Source organism: Rhinoderma darwinii, chromosome 2, assembly GCF_050947455.1.
Source record: "Rhinoderma darwinii isolate aRhiDar2 chromosome 2, aRhiDar2.hap1, whole genome shotgun sequence".
NCBI classification, from domain to species: Eukaryota; Metazoa; Chordata; class Amphibia; order Anura; family Rhinodermatidae; genus Rhinoderma; species Rhinoderma darwinii.
The window spans coordinates 199,457,581-199,474,873 of NC_134688.1; the positions used below are offsets into that span (position 1 = coordinate 199,457,581).

The window sequence follows — 17,293 nt, forward strand, 5'->3', positions numbered from 1 at the left end:
GTGTGTATATGCGATAGGAAAATTAGACTGTGAACCTCACAGGTAACACGGATTGATGTGTGTGATCATTATCTGTGTGCAGCACTATACAAAAAAGGTAAATTAATAAAATAGCAGGACTCGGGCTGGGTTCACACTGTGCGTTTTTGTTGCGTTTTTAACATGTATTTTTTGTTTAGGTAGATAATAAACTCATGTCTCTCAATGGGAGTTCATCAACCAAAACAAAAAAATGCATTCTAAAAACACAACAAAAACTCAGTGTGAACCCAGTCTTAGAGGGTCTGCTGTATGGTGGTAATGATACAAGGATGGATGGAATGTTTACATATAAGGCACCCCACACTGCATTTTTGTTGTGTTTTTAGCATGTTTTTTTTGTTTTGGAGATAAACTTCCATTCCTCTCAAAGTGCGTTCAGAAAAAAAAAAAGCATGTTAAAAATGCAATAAAAACCCACATCTGACAGACACAGGAGTGGATGAGACACTTTATCCCACCCTTGATTATCAGTCATTGCACCGGTTAGACATGGATAGTAGAATTTATTATTTTTTATTATAAAATGCCCGCTTTGGGAATGGCATAGTTCATGAACACATTTGATGTTACATTTCTGCAATCCTTTTAAAACTAATATTTCAAAGTAAAATAAATTGTGAGGGCAAAAATTATTCAGTATTTGATCCATAAGGTACAGATATAGTATCGACCTCTAAAGGCATACCAGACATAGACAAGTGTAGAGGTATATCAACTGCAATCTCAAAAATTGAATGAGGAGTGGGAGGCATTATAAATGTTTGGGAAACAGAAGTAACATAAGATGTCAAAAGTTGCTATCATTACAACATGCATATATTGGTTAAAAAAATATCCCTAGAAGCATACATATCTCCCCACTGTGCCAACAGCTTTACAGCTTTTTAATGATCTGCAAATTTGTTATAATCAAAGATGCTGTATTAATATTACATAACAGATGAACTGTAATTTTAGAGAATATGCAGAATAAAATAAAAAAAAATAAAAAAAGAGAACCGATGAACAAAAGTGTAAAAAGCAAGACATATCCAATCAATTATAAATCACGTGGTCTTAGTACACTGAAATAGTCTTTATTTCCTTGACATCATTTCAGTTATATAGTGAAAAAGAATGTGATAGAAGTATCTTCTACTGCAGGAAACGTAAAAGAATCCATGGTACAGTTGACCACCTCCTGTGGATCGTTCGGAGCAATCATGGTTTCATCTGGTCGGAGTTTAGTGGTACAATACAAAATAACAACCATAATGGACTATGCCAATAAATCACCTCCACCATAGTTGCTTATTCCTACACAGATCATTTTTTCCAAACATGAATAAATGTTGTACTTGAATATTTTATATACCCCCATCACAGCATATGCAAAATATCTTCAGTGCAAATACCTTTAAAAATTCAAAAAGCTTAATCTGATAAATGTTGCGATAATGATTCTGAAGAAGTTCATCATTGTTGAAAGGACTGCGTTACAAATGTTGCACCCAAAGTCAGATCGGACTTCTCCCTTCACAAACGTTGATAAACTGTTTTCATTACATCACGTGGGGGTTTCCCAGTTCTCCTCCAAGGAGATCTTATCATGAGACATAAGAGCAACCATTTCCAGCTTAACCATTTTTTTTTTCATGTTCGTTTACTAGGGTTGGACATGTGGCTGTCAATGCTGTTAACACGCTGGCTTGCAGCACAATGAGTATGGACAATATGCCCATTGGGGTTTCTGACAAATACGGCTTCTTGGAATGGCTTCCGGCACACGTGGCAGAATTTCTTCTCTGAAAGAATTACTGGCTTCTCCCTCATATTAAACTGGGAAAAAGTTAAAAAAATGTAAAATTGTGTTAGTCCACAAAATTGAATAAAACATCTGAAGAGAATAATTAGTTCTAAATAAAGGCGACTAAATTGCATTTAGAATATAAACATAAGTATTCAAAAAGATTTGACATACCTTCTCTTTCTTGTAAATTATATTCTCTGCCTTTGCTAGTCCTAGTGCCACCTGAGACATCCTTAATGTATGAACATGCTCCCTCATGGCCCCAGCCAGGAATGGGGAAAGAAGCTGCACTGACCAGTTTTCTGGTAACAGCCTCAATACACTGGAAGCATCAAACTCTGTAGGGTGGTTATTCAACAAGTCTACAGCAGCCACAGTCAGTAAATTGTCAGGCGTGGACGGCATGAGGTAGGACGAAAGAAGTAGCTGGAAAAGCCTTTTACGATAGGAGGTATCCCTGCCCCGAGAGTTCCACACACAATAGTTCTCAGCTGCAGCAAAGTCCTTCAAGTGATGAACTAAGATATTTAAAGCCTGATCATGTTCCTCCCGTTTCCCATGTAATATTGCCCGCTCCATGTGCATATCTGTGCCTTTGATTTTATCTGAAATGTGAGAGAGAAAAATTCAAATGAATACATACATGTAGAACTCTAGGTTGGCCACACACTTTATATAGCCTTTGGCTAGCGAGATAACCCACTTCCATATACCTCTGGTGCTACTTATTTTCGGAGAAAGGATTGGGCATGTTAAAATTATATACCTCATCCTTTTTTTTCTGCCGATTGCATTGTACGAAGGAGGACAACAAGCAGATAAGAAACAGCAGATTTATGGGAACGTTTTTGAAAAAGTTATTCAGAATGACAAGATGAAATGATTGTTTAGGAAAAGTTTATAACTGGAAGTACACTTTAACTTCCAAAAAGAATAAAAATACTGACTGACAATTTATTGCATTTTTTTTAATCATGATTAATGGACTTTGTGGTGATTTTTTTATGGTGCTATTTTTTTTTTTTAAATCAAAGTTTAAATATTTTTTAAAATAAATATTTGGATGATTATTGCAACCTGTGCTAGGACTATCTTATACTATACCTTATATAGTGTTCCGGGTTACCACATATTTCAGGCCACAATCACTACTTTATATCACATATCAAGTTCTCAGCAGAAATATTCACATACGGTACATATGTATTTATATGAGTGATATCAGACTCTCATCTTAAGAGCTGTAATTTTATGACTTCATAACTTTAATTAATGGAAATGTAAATTTATGGAGGGTGGTCCATGTCCTTAAGATATAAACCCTTGCATATTTATAGAGCGGGCATAAACCAGCTCCCAAGCAATCGGACAGCAGGGTGCCCAGAATAGAAAATAAAAGCTCCATAAGCACTGGGTATAGGATAGAATAGATTTAGTACTCACCGTACTTTCCCCTGGTGAGCCAGTGCTGAGGTTATAGTGGTCCTACCGCTGTTTGTTTACATGCGGGCAGCATCTGACTGCTGCAGCCAACAAGAGGCCTCAGCGGTCATGTGTTATATTCCTGCCATGAGTGCTCAGTGATTGGCGCCATGATGGCAGGAATACGATAAGTCACCGCTAAGCCTTCTGAAGTGGTCACATACTGCCCGCATGCAAACAAGCATCAGGAGAACTTCCGCAGCATACGCGCTTGTTCGCCGGGGCAAAGAATAGAGAAGTGCTGATTGTTTTTTTATTTTAGTACATTTGCAGCGGTTTGTAAAAAATTTCTACAACCCGAAAAACCAATTTAAGTTTATTCATTGAATAATGAAAAATTCTGCAATTGTCTTCACGGTTTACTTCCGGGTGATATACATGCCTCATTGAGAGTTGTACTGTACTGAAACACAACTTTAGACTGCTGTTACATTAGCGTATTCCGGTCTGCAAATCCCATCTCGTCCGCAACCACCAGCATCCTAGATCCACAGGCTATGTTCACACGGGGTATTTTGCCGAGTTTTTTTGACGGGGAAACCGCGTTGCAAAACTCGGCAAAAACGGCCCGAGAACGCCTCCCATTGATTTCAATGGGAGGCGTCGGCGTCTTTTTCCCGCGAGCAGTAAAACTGCCTCGCGGGAAAAAGAAGCGACATGCCCTATCTTCGGGCGCTTCCGCCTCTGACCTCCCATGGACTCAATGGGAGGCAGGAGAAAGCGTATTTCTCGCTGTTTTATGCCCGCGGCGCTCAATGGCCGCGGGCGAAAAACACCGCGATAATCGCCGCGCAGGGAGAGGAATATCTGCCTCAAAGTTCCAAACTGAATTTTGAGGCAGATATTCCTCCCCCAAAATACTCCGTGTGAACATAGCCTAAGGTCTGTAATATGGGTAGGTGAAACCAGCCATAAACCTATATTTCCTATTAAGAAAACTACTTGCCCATCTTCTCTTATAAAATAAAGAAGGTTATAGAAATGTAGCTGGCAAGCCAGAACTATGCTGTACAACATTGTGCTAGGGATGACTAGGATAGTCTCCACAAGAGGATGACCACTCTGGCCGCGTATTTTCCCTTTGAAATGTAGTTACTATATTTCCGTTATGAACTACATTTAATAATTACACAAATTGCTTGGAAAACATCATTATAACATTAAAACATAATGTAATCTAAAAAATGTACAAAATCGCTTAAAGAATTGGAGCTTGCTACCATATAGCATTTAACAAGCACTAAAAAGATGGAACATTGGAACAGCACACCTTGAAATCACACTGGCAGGTAGGGCAGAATTATTTTGTCTATGAAAGTAAAAAGGGCAGACTTTTTTTTGTCTCCAGAAGTAAACGATATAACCATTCTTAAACTGCCTACTACTCTGACATGCCGTGCAATGTGTCCTACAGAAACACATACTCACCGATAAGTAGCAGAACCCGATACAGATCTGACTGTTGTAACAGATTCTGAAACCTCTGACGCAAATCCTCCAGCGCAGTCTGATCTGAAGACTCCACCGACTTCAGACACAAGATTTCTTCAAGATACAACACAGCTAGGTGCGTGTGGTATTTTTCTTTCTGTGCACAGAAACAGCAACATAACGACTATGTCATTAAACAAATAAGCCCTAAGAAACAGTATGATATAGCTGTACAATTCTTTCACGTCTTCACAGTCTATGTGAATGTAGTAGGCGGGCATAGTTGGTGACATCACTCACAAGCGTCTGCCCGCCCACTCCATTATGAAGCTGGGAGAGGAGCCGTGGAGGAAAGGAGGAGAGATGACTGTTCATATTTTTATTTTAATTCTTAGCACCCATCAAGGATTATCAATTTTTGAAGAGGATACAGATGTAATTACCACAAAGGAGTACCATATTTTGTTACAAATGGATCTGGATAAGTTGGTGTGTCTGGCAGAGAAGTGGCAAATGAGATTTAACACTGATTAATGTAAGGTTATGGATTTGGGAAGGGAAAATATGTGTCATCATTACAAACTAAATGAAAAAACACTGGGTAACACGGACATGGTAAAGGACTTAGAAATTTTAGTTGACAATAAACTCAACTGTAGCAACCAGTGTCAGGCAGCAGCTGCCAAGGCCAATGAGATCATGGGGTGCATCAAAAGGGGCACAGATGCACACGACGAGAACATAGTTCTACCACTTTATAAATCATTAGTCAGGCCGCACATGGAATATTGTGTACAGTTTTGGGCATCAGTGCACAAGAAAGACATAGTAGAGCTTGAGCGGTTCAAACGCGGCCAACTAAAGCAATAAATAGAATAGGTGGACTACAGTACCCAGAAATATTATCAAAATTAGGGTTATTTCGTTTAGAAAAGAGATGACTAAGGTGTGACCAAATAACTATGTATAAATATATAAAAATGTAGATACAGAGATCTCACTCATGATCTATTTATACCCAGGACTGTGACTATAACAAGGGGACATCCTCTACGTCTAGAGGAAAGAAGATTTCTCCACAAACATAGAATGGGATTCTTTACTGTAAGAGCAGTGAGACTATGGAACTCGCTGCCAGAGGAAGTGGTAATGGTGAATTTACTGAAAGAGTTCAAAAGGCACCTGGATGCCTTTTTTGAATGTGCAATAATATTGCAAATTATGTTTGCTAGATTACTGTAGATGGGCGGTTGATTCAGGGATTTATTCTAATTGTCATTTGGAATTGGAAGGAATTATTTTACTTAAGATGAGGAATATTGGCTTTTGCCTTCTTCTGGATCAACATTGCAGAACGTGCTGAAAAGGATAGACATGTCTTTTTTCTGCATTACAAACTATGCTACTGTTATTATACCCCACAGGGCAGAGTCGCATAACGACTGTGCAGTTAGGAGAAAGGACAGTCGCTTAAAATTAGAAGAACACTTTGATTGAAAATACATATTTCGTTTTAAAATGGTTTTATTTTACCATAATTTTTAGATCTCTTTTGAAGGATCTGTACAATGAATGTATGTATAATACATTAACCTTTTTTAACAATAAAATAACTTTAATGCATCATTCCTAATAATGACGTTACATTGACTGCAATCTTTATAGTACTACAGATTTCGGAATGGTAGTAGAAGGATACGGAGATCATAGATAAAGTGAACTCGGGGATTGCATGTATTTCATAGGGTCACTACCTTATTCAACTTATTTATTAATGATATAGAGGATGGGATTAATAGCACGATTTCTATTTTTGCAAATGACACCAAGCTATGTAATATAGTCCAGACTATGGAAGATGTTCGTGAATTGCAAACGGATTTAAACAAACTAAGTGTTTGGGCGTCCACTTGGCAAATTAAGTTTAATGTAGATAAATGTAAAGTTATGCACCTGGATACGAACAACCTGCATGCATCATATGTCCTAGGGGGAGCTACACTGGCGGATTCACTTGTTGAGAAGGATCTGGGTGTACTTGTAAATCATAAACTAAATAACAGCATGCAATGTCAATCAGCTGCTTCAAAGGCCAGCAAGATATTGTCGTGTATTAACAGAGGCATGGACTCGCGGGACAGGGATGTAATATTGCCACTTTACAAAGCATTAGTGAGGCCTCATCTAGAATATGCAGTCCAGTTCTGGGCTCCAGTTCATAGAAAGGATGCCCTGGAGTTGGAAAAAATACAAAGAAGAGCAACGAAGCTAATAAGGGGCATGGAGAATCTAAGTTATGAGGAAAGATTAAAAGAACTAAACCTATTTAGCCTTGAAAAAAAGACGACTAAGGGGGGACATGATTAACTTTATATAAATATATGAATGGCACATACAAAAAATATGGTGAAATCCTGTTCCATGTAAAACCCCCTCAAAAAACAAGGGGGCACTCCCTCCGTCTGGAGAAAAAAAGGTTCAACCTGCAGAGGCGACAAGCCTTCTTTACTGTGAGAACGGTGAATCTATGGAATAGTCACCGCAGGAGCTGGTCACAGCAGGGACAGTAGATGGCTTTAAAAAAGGGTTAGATCATTTCCTAGAACAAAAAAGTATTAGCTCCTATGTGTAGAAATATTTCCTTCCCTTTTCCCGTCCCTTGGTTGAACTTGATGGACATGTGTCTTTTTTCAACCGTACAAACTATGTAACTACCTGAATGTTCTTTTCCATGACCAAATATTCCAGATAGAGAAGTAAAGCCTTGCGGTACTTGCAGAGATGATTGACAATCTTATCTGGACAGAAACCATTCTGCAACTGTTCTTCTAATGGCTGTTTGGTAAAAATCTGAACCCCAACCTGAAAGATTTCATAAGATGTTAATACAAATTAAACTGCACATAAGAAATAAGAAAAGTATAATGTATAATGTCTCCCACAGGAATCTAAAAAACAAAACAAAATGATCAGCAACATACTGAAATATAATTACCCACTTCCTATAAATAAAAAAATGAAGGTAGTCCGAGGGAAACAAAATGTACACATTCTTGTTGGATTATATTACTCTTGTAAATAAAAGTGGTACATTTTGTGTGCAGACACAAAAGGAAGCTAAGAAAGAAAAGGATACGTTACTATTATACTATAATGGATTTTGTGTTTGTTTTCTCTCGTGATTTTCAATACGGTGTGCCTGCATTTCACAACTTCAGTGAAAGTTTATATTTTGTCATTTAGTCATGTGCTCAACTATGGGGTATGTGACTTTTTTCACGGTTTTGACACTTTTTGCAGTAATTTTTGTAATCATGGCAAAACTGCTGTGTTTTGTCGAGATCTTAGAAAAAGTTACAGGGTAACTAAACGTTCAACACATTTTTGACATCTTATAGTGACATGTCAGAAGTTTTGATTGGTGCGGTCCGAGCACTGAGACCCCCACCAATCGCTGAAACGAAGTGGCAGAAGCGCTCGTGTGAGGACCGAGCCGCTTTTTTTCAGTTCAGCTTTTTCCAGAAATCAATGTAGCGGCGTACAGAATCAATAGAATGTATATGTGCCTGTATACCGCTACACCGGCTTTCCGGAAAAATCCAAACACTAACGAAGCAGCTCAACACTCACATGAGTGCTTCTGCCGCTTAGGTTTAGCGATCAGTGGGGGTCTCCCTTGCTCGGACCCCCCACCAATCAAAACTTCTGACATGTCACTATGACACGTCAGACATTTGAACGTTTAGTTACCCTTTAAATAAAAAGATATGGAACCATAATGCTCTAACCATTACATCTATACCATAAGGATAGTATTATTTTAGCAATTATGAACATGAATAAAAAGCTTACTGCCTTAACCCAAGAACCACAAACCTGCTCACTTTTCTGCAAAACCCAGTCTGCATATTGCCACACCAGCTGCTGGTCTTTGGAGACAGTCAGGAAGTCCACTATATACTCAAACAGGTCTGGCCGAGTGTTGTCTTCAAGCTCACCATTCACAATTCTTACCCAAATCTGTAATAAGGGGTAATCAAAGATTTCTTATGAAAAAACTCTTATGTAAATACAGTGTTTTCAGTAACATGAAGATCAAGGCAAATCTGACATGGTCAACAACTTTGGTTGCAGTTTATTACTATTTAACTTTCAAAATGCAGGTCTCACACCCTCCAACATTGACTTCTCTTATTTGTATTATATATTCTGCTCAAGAAATCAAGCAAAAAATTATGTCATGGAGGGGTAGCAGATAATAGCCAATGAGGCTACAGACTGCATGCATGTATTGTACACTGTATATCGTAAAACACTACTGTACACACATATATATATATATATATATATATATATATGATACCGTAATATCCCACTCATATGCATTAGAGCTGTCAAACGTATATACAAAGCAGACAGCAATTTTTTTTGTAGAGGACCTAATTACAGAAACATAACTTGAAGAGGTCTGTACAATTCTTTACATACTTAGAAAAGCTATATATTTCTATTTTTATAAAGATACTCTGTTTTACTGTATAAATAAATATGTCTGCAATCAATCCAGCTGAGATAGAAAAGGCCAGAACTGAAGGATCCATGTACATGTCAATGCTTCTCAATCACTTTCACGCTCCTGTGACTTTCACCTTAAAAACATCTCCAGAATCCCCCCTTTTCCTACTGTGGAAACAGCCAAAACTCTCATTGTTGCTCTGATTCACTCCCGTCTTGTCTACTGTAACTCATTAGTAGTCGGTCTTCCCCTCACTAGACTCTCCCCTCTCCAATCTATCCTTAATCCAGCAGCCAGGCTCATCGTTATGACCAACCGCTACATCAACGCCTCTAATCTGTGCCAGTCACTGCACTGGTTGCCCATACCATTCAGAATTAAATTCAAACTTATTACTTTCACCCACAAAGCTCTCCACAGTGCTGCACCTTCTTACATCTCCTCCCTCATATCTGTCTACCAGCCTACTCGCACTTTACGTTCTGGCAACGACCTCAGATTAACATCCACCATAATCCGAACCTCCCACTCCTGTCTCCAAGATTTTTCTCATGCTGCACCCATCCTCTGGAATGCACTACCCCAGACAATCAGATTAATTCCTAACTTCCATAGTTTTAGACGTGCCCTGAAAACACATCTTTTTAGCCAGGCCTATAACATTCCCTAATCTAATTTACTTCCCTGGCCCCCCTTTGCATTAGTAATGAGGCCCCTTCATTCATCAGTATCCCCCACACTCCTTGCACCCTAATACACTTCATGTCTGTCATACACGGACACTGGCTGGTGACCGGCTCATGCAGCTTTATGTGTACTACCCCATATGTAGAAAAGATGGCTGGACCATTGTACTTAAAGAGGCTCTGTCACCAGATTTTGCAACCCCTATCTGCTATTGCAGCAGATAGGCGCTGCAATGTAGATTACAGTAACGTTTTTATTTTTAAAAAACGAGCATTTTTGGCCAAGTTATGACCATTTTTGTAGTTATGCAAATGAGGCTTGCAAAAGTCCAAGTGGGTGTGTTTAAAAGTAAAAGTCCAAGTGGGCGTGTATTATGTGCTTACATCGGGGCGTTTTTAATACTTTTACTAGCTGGGCGCTCTGAAGAGAAGTCTATCATCCACTTCTCTTCAGAACGCCCAGCTTCTGACAGTGCAGATCTGTGACGTCACTCACAGGTCCTGCATCGTGTCGGCCACATCGGCACCAGAGGCTACAGTTGATTCTGCAGCAGCATCAGCGTTTGCAGGTAAGTCGATCTTACTGTACTGTACGTTACTGTAATCTACATTCTTTAAAGAGGCTCTGTCACCAGATTATAAATGCCCTATCTCCTACATAGTCTGATCGGCGCTATAATGTAGATAACAGCAGTGGTTTTTATTTTGAAAAACGATCATTTTTTAGCAAGTTATGAACAATTTTAGATTTATGCTAATTAGTTTCTTAAAGACCAACTGGGTGTGTTTTTACTTTTTACCAAGTGGGTGTTGTATAGGGAAGTGTATGACGCTGACCAATCAGTGACCAATCAGTGTCATACACAGCGTGATTGTGCAGTGAAAGAAGCTGGGCTGGAACAATGAGAAGTGTATGAAGTGGATTGCATCATACACTTTTCTTTACAACACCCACTTGGTCAAAAGTAAAAACACGCCCAGTTGGTCTTTATGAGCAATTTTAGATTTATGCTAATTAGTTTCTTAACTTGCTCAAAAATGATCGTTTTTCAAAATAAAAAACACTGTTGTTATCTACATTACAGCGCCAATCAGATTATGTAGGAGATAGGGCACTTATAATCTGGTGACAGAGCCTCTTTAAGCATTTTTTACACTTTGTGTCTCCCTTATTTCATCATAGATTGTAAGCTTTTGTGAGCAGGGTCCTCACTCCTCGTTTGAATTGTAAATTCGTTTTGTCAATATATAACGTCTGATATTGTCTATACAGTACCCCTGAACTGTAAGGTGCTGTGGAATATGTTGACGCTATATAAATAAAAAATTATTATTATGCTTCTAGGGGACAACAACTCTGTAATATAGCATGCGATAGAGCAGAGACCCAGAGTTACAGCACAAGCCCATAGCAGGTCCTGGTGCCATATTACGAATCCGTACAACCTCTGATCCTGGCCGTTTAACTCGTTAGATACAGCGGTCAATGGTGACCACAGCATCTAAGGTGTTTGACAGAGGAAGGGAGCTCCTTGTGACAGTCTATCGGCACCTCACGATGCAATCACAGGGTGCCAATGGGTTACTCTGGCAGTCGGGGGCCTAATAAAGGCCACCAGGTCTTCCATTGGTGTTTGCCTATTAGGCATGGCCCATTAGGTTGCCTGTCAGCAATACAGTTACAGGCAATAATGATTTAAAATACTAAAGCATTCCAAAGGATTATATAAGCGATCAAGAAATCGATGCACCAAGTGCTCTAGCGGGACAAAAAGAAAAGTTAAATTAAGTAAGGCTGTGTTCACATCTGTGTCAGAGCTACGTTCCATCTGAGCTTTCCGTCGGAATGGAGTCCTGACTGACACAACCATAGGTTTCTGTTTCCATTACCGTTGATTTCAATGGTGACGGATCCGATGCAAATGGTTTAAGTTTGTCTCCGTTTCAATGGTTTCCGTTTGTCAGTCAGGGCTCCTTTTCCGACGGAAAGCTCCATCTGATCGGAGCCGTGGTGCAGATGTAAAAGCAGCTTAACATAAAAATTAAAAAAAAGTTTAAAAAAAAAGGAAGATTTTTTTGCATAAATATGTTGGAGTAAATATTCTTTTTTTTCTGGTTAATATAATTGGGGGGACGGGGGACGGGCAGCATCATGGATATAGGCCCTTTGCCACCAGGAGGCGGACACTAGGTAGTAAGAAGTTATGGCTCTGCCCATGCAGGCTATATAGCTCCCATAGACACTTGCTAAATCAGTTTTAGCCTAATGTCCATTGGAGGCAGACAAGATTTCAGATCTGCTATTTATTTTAGTTTTATTTATTTCTCCACAGGTAGCGTGCGAGTTACCCTATTATCAATGCGTGGTTACTGAAGAGGTGACCCTACGAACACCCGAAGACTTTGAGAGAGAGGGGGGGGGTTCCGAATATCTAACACCCCCCAAAACTATATCTTAGGAGCATGCCTTTTATTTGAGTAGGGAAATCCCTATCAGGCAGAACAGGTGGACATGCCGTACCTGTAATGTTTATAACAGTCTTCCTTTTATTCCGCACACAGTGTCTGATTCAGGATGTGACCCCTATTCCAGTATGTAGCACCCCCTGGATGGGTCAGGTCCTTAGGTGACATTTTCAGACCCTCCCAAACCATGGTTGCGACTTGGAGTCCTTGCTTTCCCAGATAGCAGCCAAACTTAATGCTCCTCCTTCCTCTCCATGAGATGCCACTCGTGGTGCGTCACATATAAGGCACAGAAGTACCAGGGACAAGTCTCACTCCTCTTCAGGCTCCCTTCACGGGTTCACTGTTAGAGTCATCAATGGAAGAACTGCTTCCAACCAGGATCAGTCACTCTCCTTCAGTATATTCTTTGATATGGATAAAGAATCTGAGAGACTCACAGTTTGCATTTGTGGCCACAGGTTCTGCCCTGCATTCAGCCTTCGCATCCGCCCGGGTGAGAATGACTTGCTCGGTTTAATGTAAACCGCTGCACCGTGGTATCTTGGAAGGTGCGTCGCAACAGGACATGGCTGACCTCGACTCTCAGGTAATTCACATTTCTAAATTCCTTTTTAGGCTTTCCTTGAGTCGGCCCACTTCAAAGTCCACGCAATGGCTAATCTGATTGCCATGAGGTACTCCTTTTGTTGTTGGCAGACTTCCTGGTAATTGTCTGGACGAGGTAATTTCTGAAACTCCTGGATGTAAGAGTTTTCTTCTACCTTAGTTCTAACTGCCCCCGACATCCGTAGTTTTCCCCACGCTCTCAGAGGTTTAAGTGCTTTCCTATTCCTCCTTCCAGAGATCGTTCTCTTTTCAGAGACCACACAAGAGATCTAGTCGCCCCACCGAGCCCAGAAGCTTATCCTTCAAACCCAAACCTGCTTGACAACCACGTCCTAAGGCCCAGAAGTCCTCCTCGACCAAGACATCTTCAGCCTGAAGGTATCTTCCCACTCATGTTGGCTGCCCGAGTGGGGGACAACAGCTTTCAGGAGACATGGCTTGCTCATGTGGACGACGCCTGTGTTAGGGAGTTATGTTGACAAGTTACAACATAGAGTTCTCCACCCTTCCCTCTGAAATGGTCTTTTGTGGACTCCACCTCATGAACCGAATCGCACTTGTGCTTTTGCCCAGACTGTTCAATCTATATCCCTCCAAAAGGTCATTGTCTCAGTTCCTCAAGTGGAATGGTTTATGGGGTTCTACTTGAATCTCTCACAGTTCTGTCCAATCCTGGTTCTGAAGATACTGTACTGCTACGTTAGCGCACAAAAGTTTAACATGGAATCCCCGTGTTCGGTGGTACCATTGTTGGACCAAGGACAGTTCCTCCAGTCCATCAACATTTGCGATGCCTACCCATTACAAAGCATGAAATCTCTGGGAATGAACTTCGACACAAGATCTCCCAGAGGACAAGATCAAGACCCTTCAGGCAGTAGTGGACCTCCTTCACAGGAACACACCCTATTCCACCCTCTTTTGTATTTGAATGCTGGGCAGGATGCTCTCAACTTTTGAAGCAGTCACATTGGTGTTTACTGCACGGTTTGAAGCAGTTACATATGCTCCTGGGAGCAATCTTGTCGCAATGGGACAAGTTCCCATCTTCTCTGGGCAAGTTGATTCTCCTGGTGGTGGGAGACCTCGCCGGCCATCACGCTCGGACAGTCCTTTCTTCCCCTCTAGTGGCTTGTAATCTCAATGGTCGCCAGTCTGTCTGGGTCGGGTGCAGCTTTCGGCCTCCATGTAGTCGAGGGCACCTGGTCGACGGAGCAGTCATCTCTACAGATCAATCTTCTGTAACTGAGAGCAATCTTTCTGGCTCTTTCCCATTGAACACATCTCCAGGGTTGCCAGCTCAGGATCCCAACTGACAGCTTTACTATGGTCTGAGGGTGTCACCAGGATTTGATCAGGTTTGTGGGCGTCCTCTCAGGATACTTTTATGTGCAGAGTCATGTACCAGAGTTGTCTGCGGTCCTCATACCAACAGTGGACAACTGGGCTGCAAATTTCCTAAGTCAGAAAAAACTGGACCATTGAGAGTGGTCGCCTCACCAGACGTTTTCCATCACCTTTCCGAGAAGTAGAGCACACTAGACGTGGATCAGTTTGTGTCACGTCTCAAACACAAGGCTCCAACCAAAAGGCTCAGAGCAAGGGATCCGAGAGCCATTGTGCTTAATGCCCTGCTCACTCCGTGGTCGTTCGGCCTTCCATGTCATCGAAGAAATTGTCCTCCCTTCTTTCTGCCCTTCCTCTTCTCAGCCAGGGAAAAAGGTTTTTACATTGCCTTTACATGGTGAGAGCAGTCCACGTCTAACTCGACTGCGACGGAGTAGTTTTCAGCGCTTCAATTCTTTTTTCGTTGTTCCTGAAGGGCCACGCAGGGGCTTGGAGATATCCAAGAGCACCACTGCCTATTGGATACAGTTGTCTTTGATCTCGGTAACCTATCGACCCAAGAGTAAGTTTTCTCCCATTCTGGTCATTCTACCCATTCTACAAGGGCTGTTGGTGCCTCCTGAGTGGTCAAGCATCAACCTTCCGCTGGTCAGGTATGCAAGGTTGCTACCTGGGTTTCGGTGTACACCTTAAAGTTCTACCAGATTCCTTCTTTGGCCTCTTCCGAGTCCTAATTTTTCTTTCTTCCCACCTTCTGGGACTGTTTTAGGACGTCCCACGGTGCTGTGTTCCCTAATTAAAATAAACAAGAATTTTTTTTTGTTTTTTCATTGTATTCATTGGGGTACACAGATCCCGTACTTTTTTTAAAATATTTTTCCAGGCCTTGGTCCTGTTGTTCTGTTTTTTCCCCAGGACCACGGACATGTTCTTTTGTCTTCCCCTATTGTTTTTTTTATTACAAACGGATTTAGACAGTTTCTGTGGGAGGGGTATGGACTGCCTGGGCGGAGCTAGAACTCCTTCCTAGCTTGTGTCAGCCTCCTAGTGGCAAGGGTCTACACCAAAAGTGCGGTGTCCATCAATGAATAGAATAGGTAATAAATTGTACAGCGAGTATAAAAATCTATTTATTTTTTTAAAAAGAGTTCACTTTATACATATTTGGTACTGCCGCAATCATAACTATAGCGGTCAAAGATTTGCGGTTTTATTTTTTTCATTCATCCTGCAAAAAATGTATAAAAATCAGACAATAAATTATATGTACCCCAAAACGGTAACCAATAAAAAACAACCATGAAAAAATTATGGCTCTCGGAATGTGGGGACACAGAAATTAATTTTGTGCAGAAGTACTAAAAGCACCCTATACTTATTTGGGATCACCCTTATTGTACCAACCCATTAAATATGTTTGACATGTTATTTTTACTGCACGGTGAACAGCAAAATGGTGCCATTGAAAAAAATCAAACATGTCCCTTCTTGAAACAAGCCCTCACACAGCTACTTTGAAAGAAAAATAAAAAAATAAAAAGTTATGGCTCTTCGAATTATAGAATAAAAAAAATGGGAAAAAAAAAAACCTCGGTCCTTAAGGTCCAAAATACGCTGGTCCTTAAGAGGTTAGTATTTTAAGTTTCTATGGGGGCAATATTCGGAAAGTGTACAGTATACATTTTTCTTAATTATGTCTGGAGATCTTTTTTACGGTACTGAATAGCATAGTCTGCTATGCTGTTCAACACTTTAAAAACGTATATTCAACTTTTTTTTTTTTTCACAGTTCAAACGTTCAGCATTTGAGTAGTTTATTCTAATGCAAAATATAATATCTCACAATGCAGTTTGTACATCGATTCAATTACCTGCACAGCGGCAGAATCTTGCTTGTTGTAGTGATACAATAAACCAAGTGCAAAATATCTGAAGCAAACAAAAACATGAAGACATTCTGTTAGATGCAGATTTAACGTTAACGTTTTTTTTTTGTTTTTTTTAAGAGCCCATTGTGAAGGGGAGACCTCTGCTGCTATCTTACTTCATGCTGTTGTATTAGCAGCAAAGTAATGATCTGTTCACATCTACACTCTGATTTCCGTTATTCTGTTCTATCAGAGGAACAGATTAAACGGAAGCGCTGGATCCGTCGCTGACGGAAAACAATTCTGCCCAATAGAGCCCATTGACTTCAATGGGTTCCGTCGAGTTACTGTCATTTTGCCGTACAAAATAGCAATGCCTGCTGAGCAGCAGCCCAAGTTTTTTTTCTTTAATTACAGTATGTTAATTTTCATTAAAATAGAGATTGCGGTAGCCATTATTGCAAAAGTGACAACGGAAAGTGCAGCGATATTGGTTGTCACCTTTGAATTAGCTTCTTAGCCCTTTATGGTAGAACAGTCACTATGTTATTGATAGAACATTGTGACAAATTTATAGTGATCATTAATTTCTGATAAACTAAATACAAAAGTAGCAACCAATATGACTTCAGTTCTTGTTGCAAAATTGACTATGGCGATAAAACGGAAAAAAGACGGTTAAACACACACGTCATTACCAAACTTTGACTACTGCTCTGAATTCGGATATATGTCCATTTTCAGAGTTTTGGGTAGACAAAAAAAAAAAAGTTAGGTGTGCAGAAAAGCACTGTAACCAGGTCGGGTTAACCCAGCCCTATGGAGTCTTCAGAGTACAGTATAAGTCAATAAACCAGCTTGCAAGTGCTAAACTATTTTTGGTCCTTAAGACTAAAAATGTCCTGGTCATGCAGGTGCTAAATATGACTTGCTTATCTTCTAAAAGAAACATCAAATTTGTTGGACGCGTCAGTAAAATTATCAGGAGTGCATTCGAAACATTATTTTATTAAACAAATTAACGTCTTCCTCTGTTAAACTCCTTAGATGCTGAAGT

General features: G+C 40.2%; 1 protein-coding gene across 1 annotated transcript in view; it reads right to left on the reverse strand.

Moving 5' to 3' along the window:
• Positions 1–1,096: 1,096 nt before the first annotated feature.
• Positions 1,097–17,293, reverse strand: part of TGFBRAP1 (transforming growth factor beta receptor associated protein 1) — a 62,036-nt gene continuing 45,839 nt past the window's right edge. The window contains exons 7-12 of the mRNA XM_075852708.1: positions 16,240–16,297; positions 8,621–8,764; positions 7,460–7,606; positions 4,742–4,901; positions 2,003–2,436; positions 1,097–1,860 (exon numbers count right to left, since the gene is read on the reverse strand). Of these exons, the coding sequence (XP_075708823.1) occupies positions 1,675–1,860; positions 2,003–2,436; positions 4,742–4,901; positions 7,460–7,606; positions 8,621–8,764; positions 16,240–16,297 (1,129 nt within the window). The 3' untranslated portion in view covers positions 1,097–1,674. The remainder of the gene's footprint in view (positions 1,861–2,002; positions 2,437–4,741; positions 4,902–7,459; positions 7,607–8,620; positions 8,765–16,239; positions 16,298–17,293) is intronic.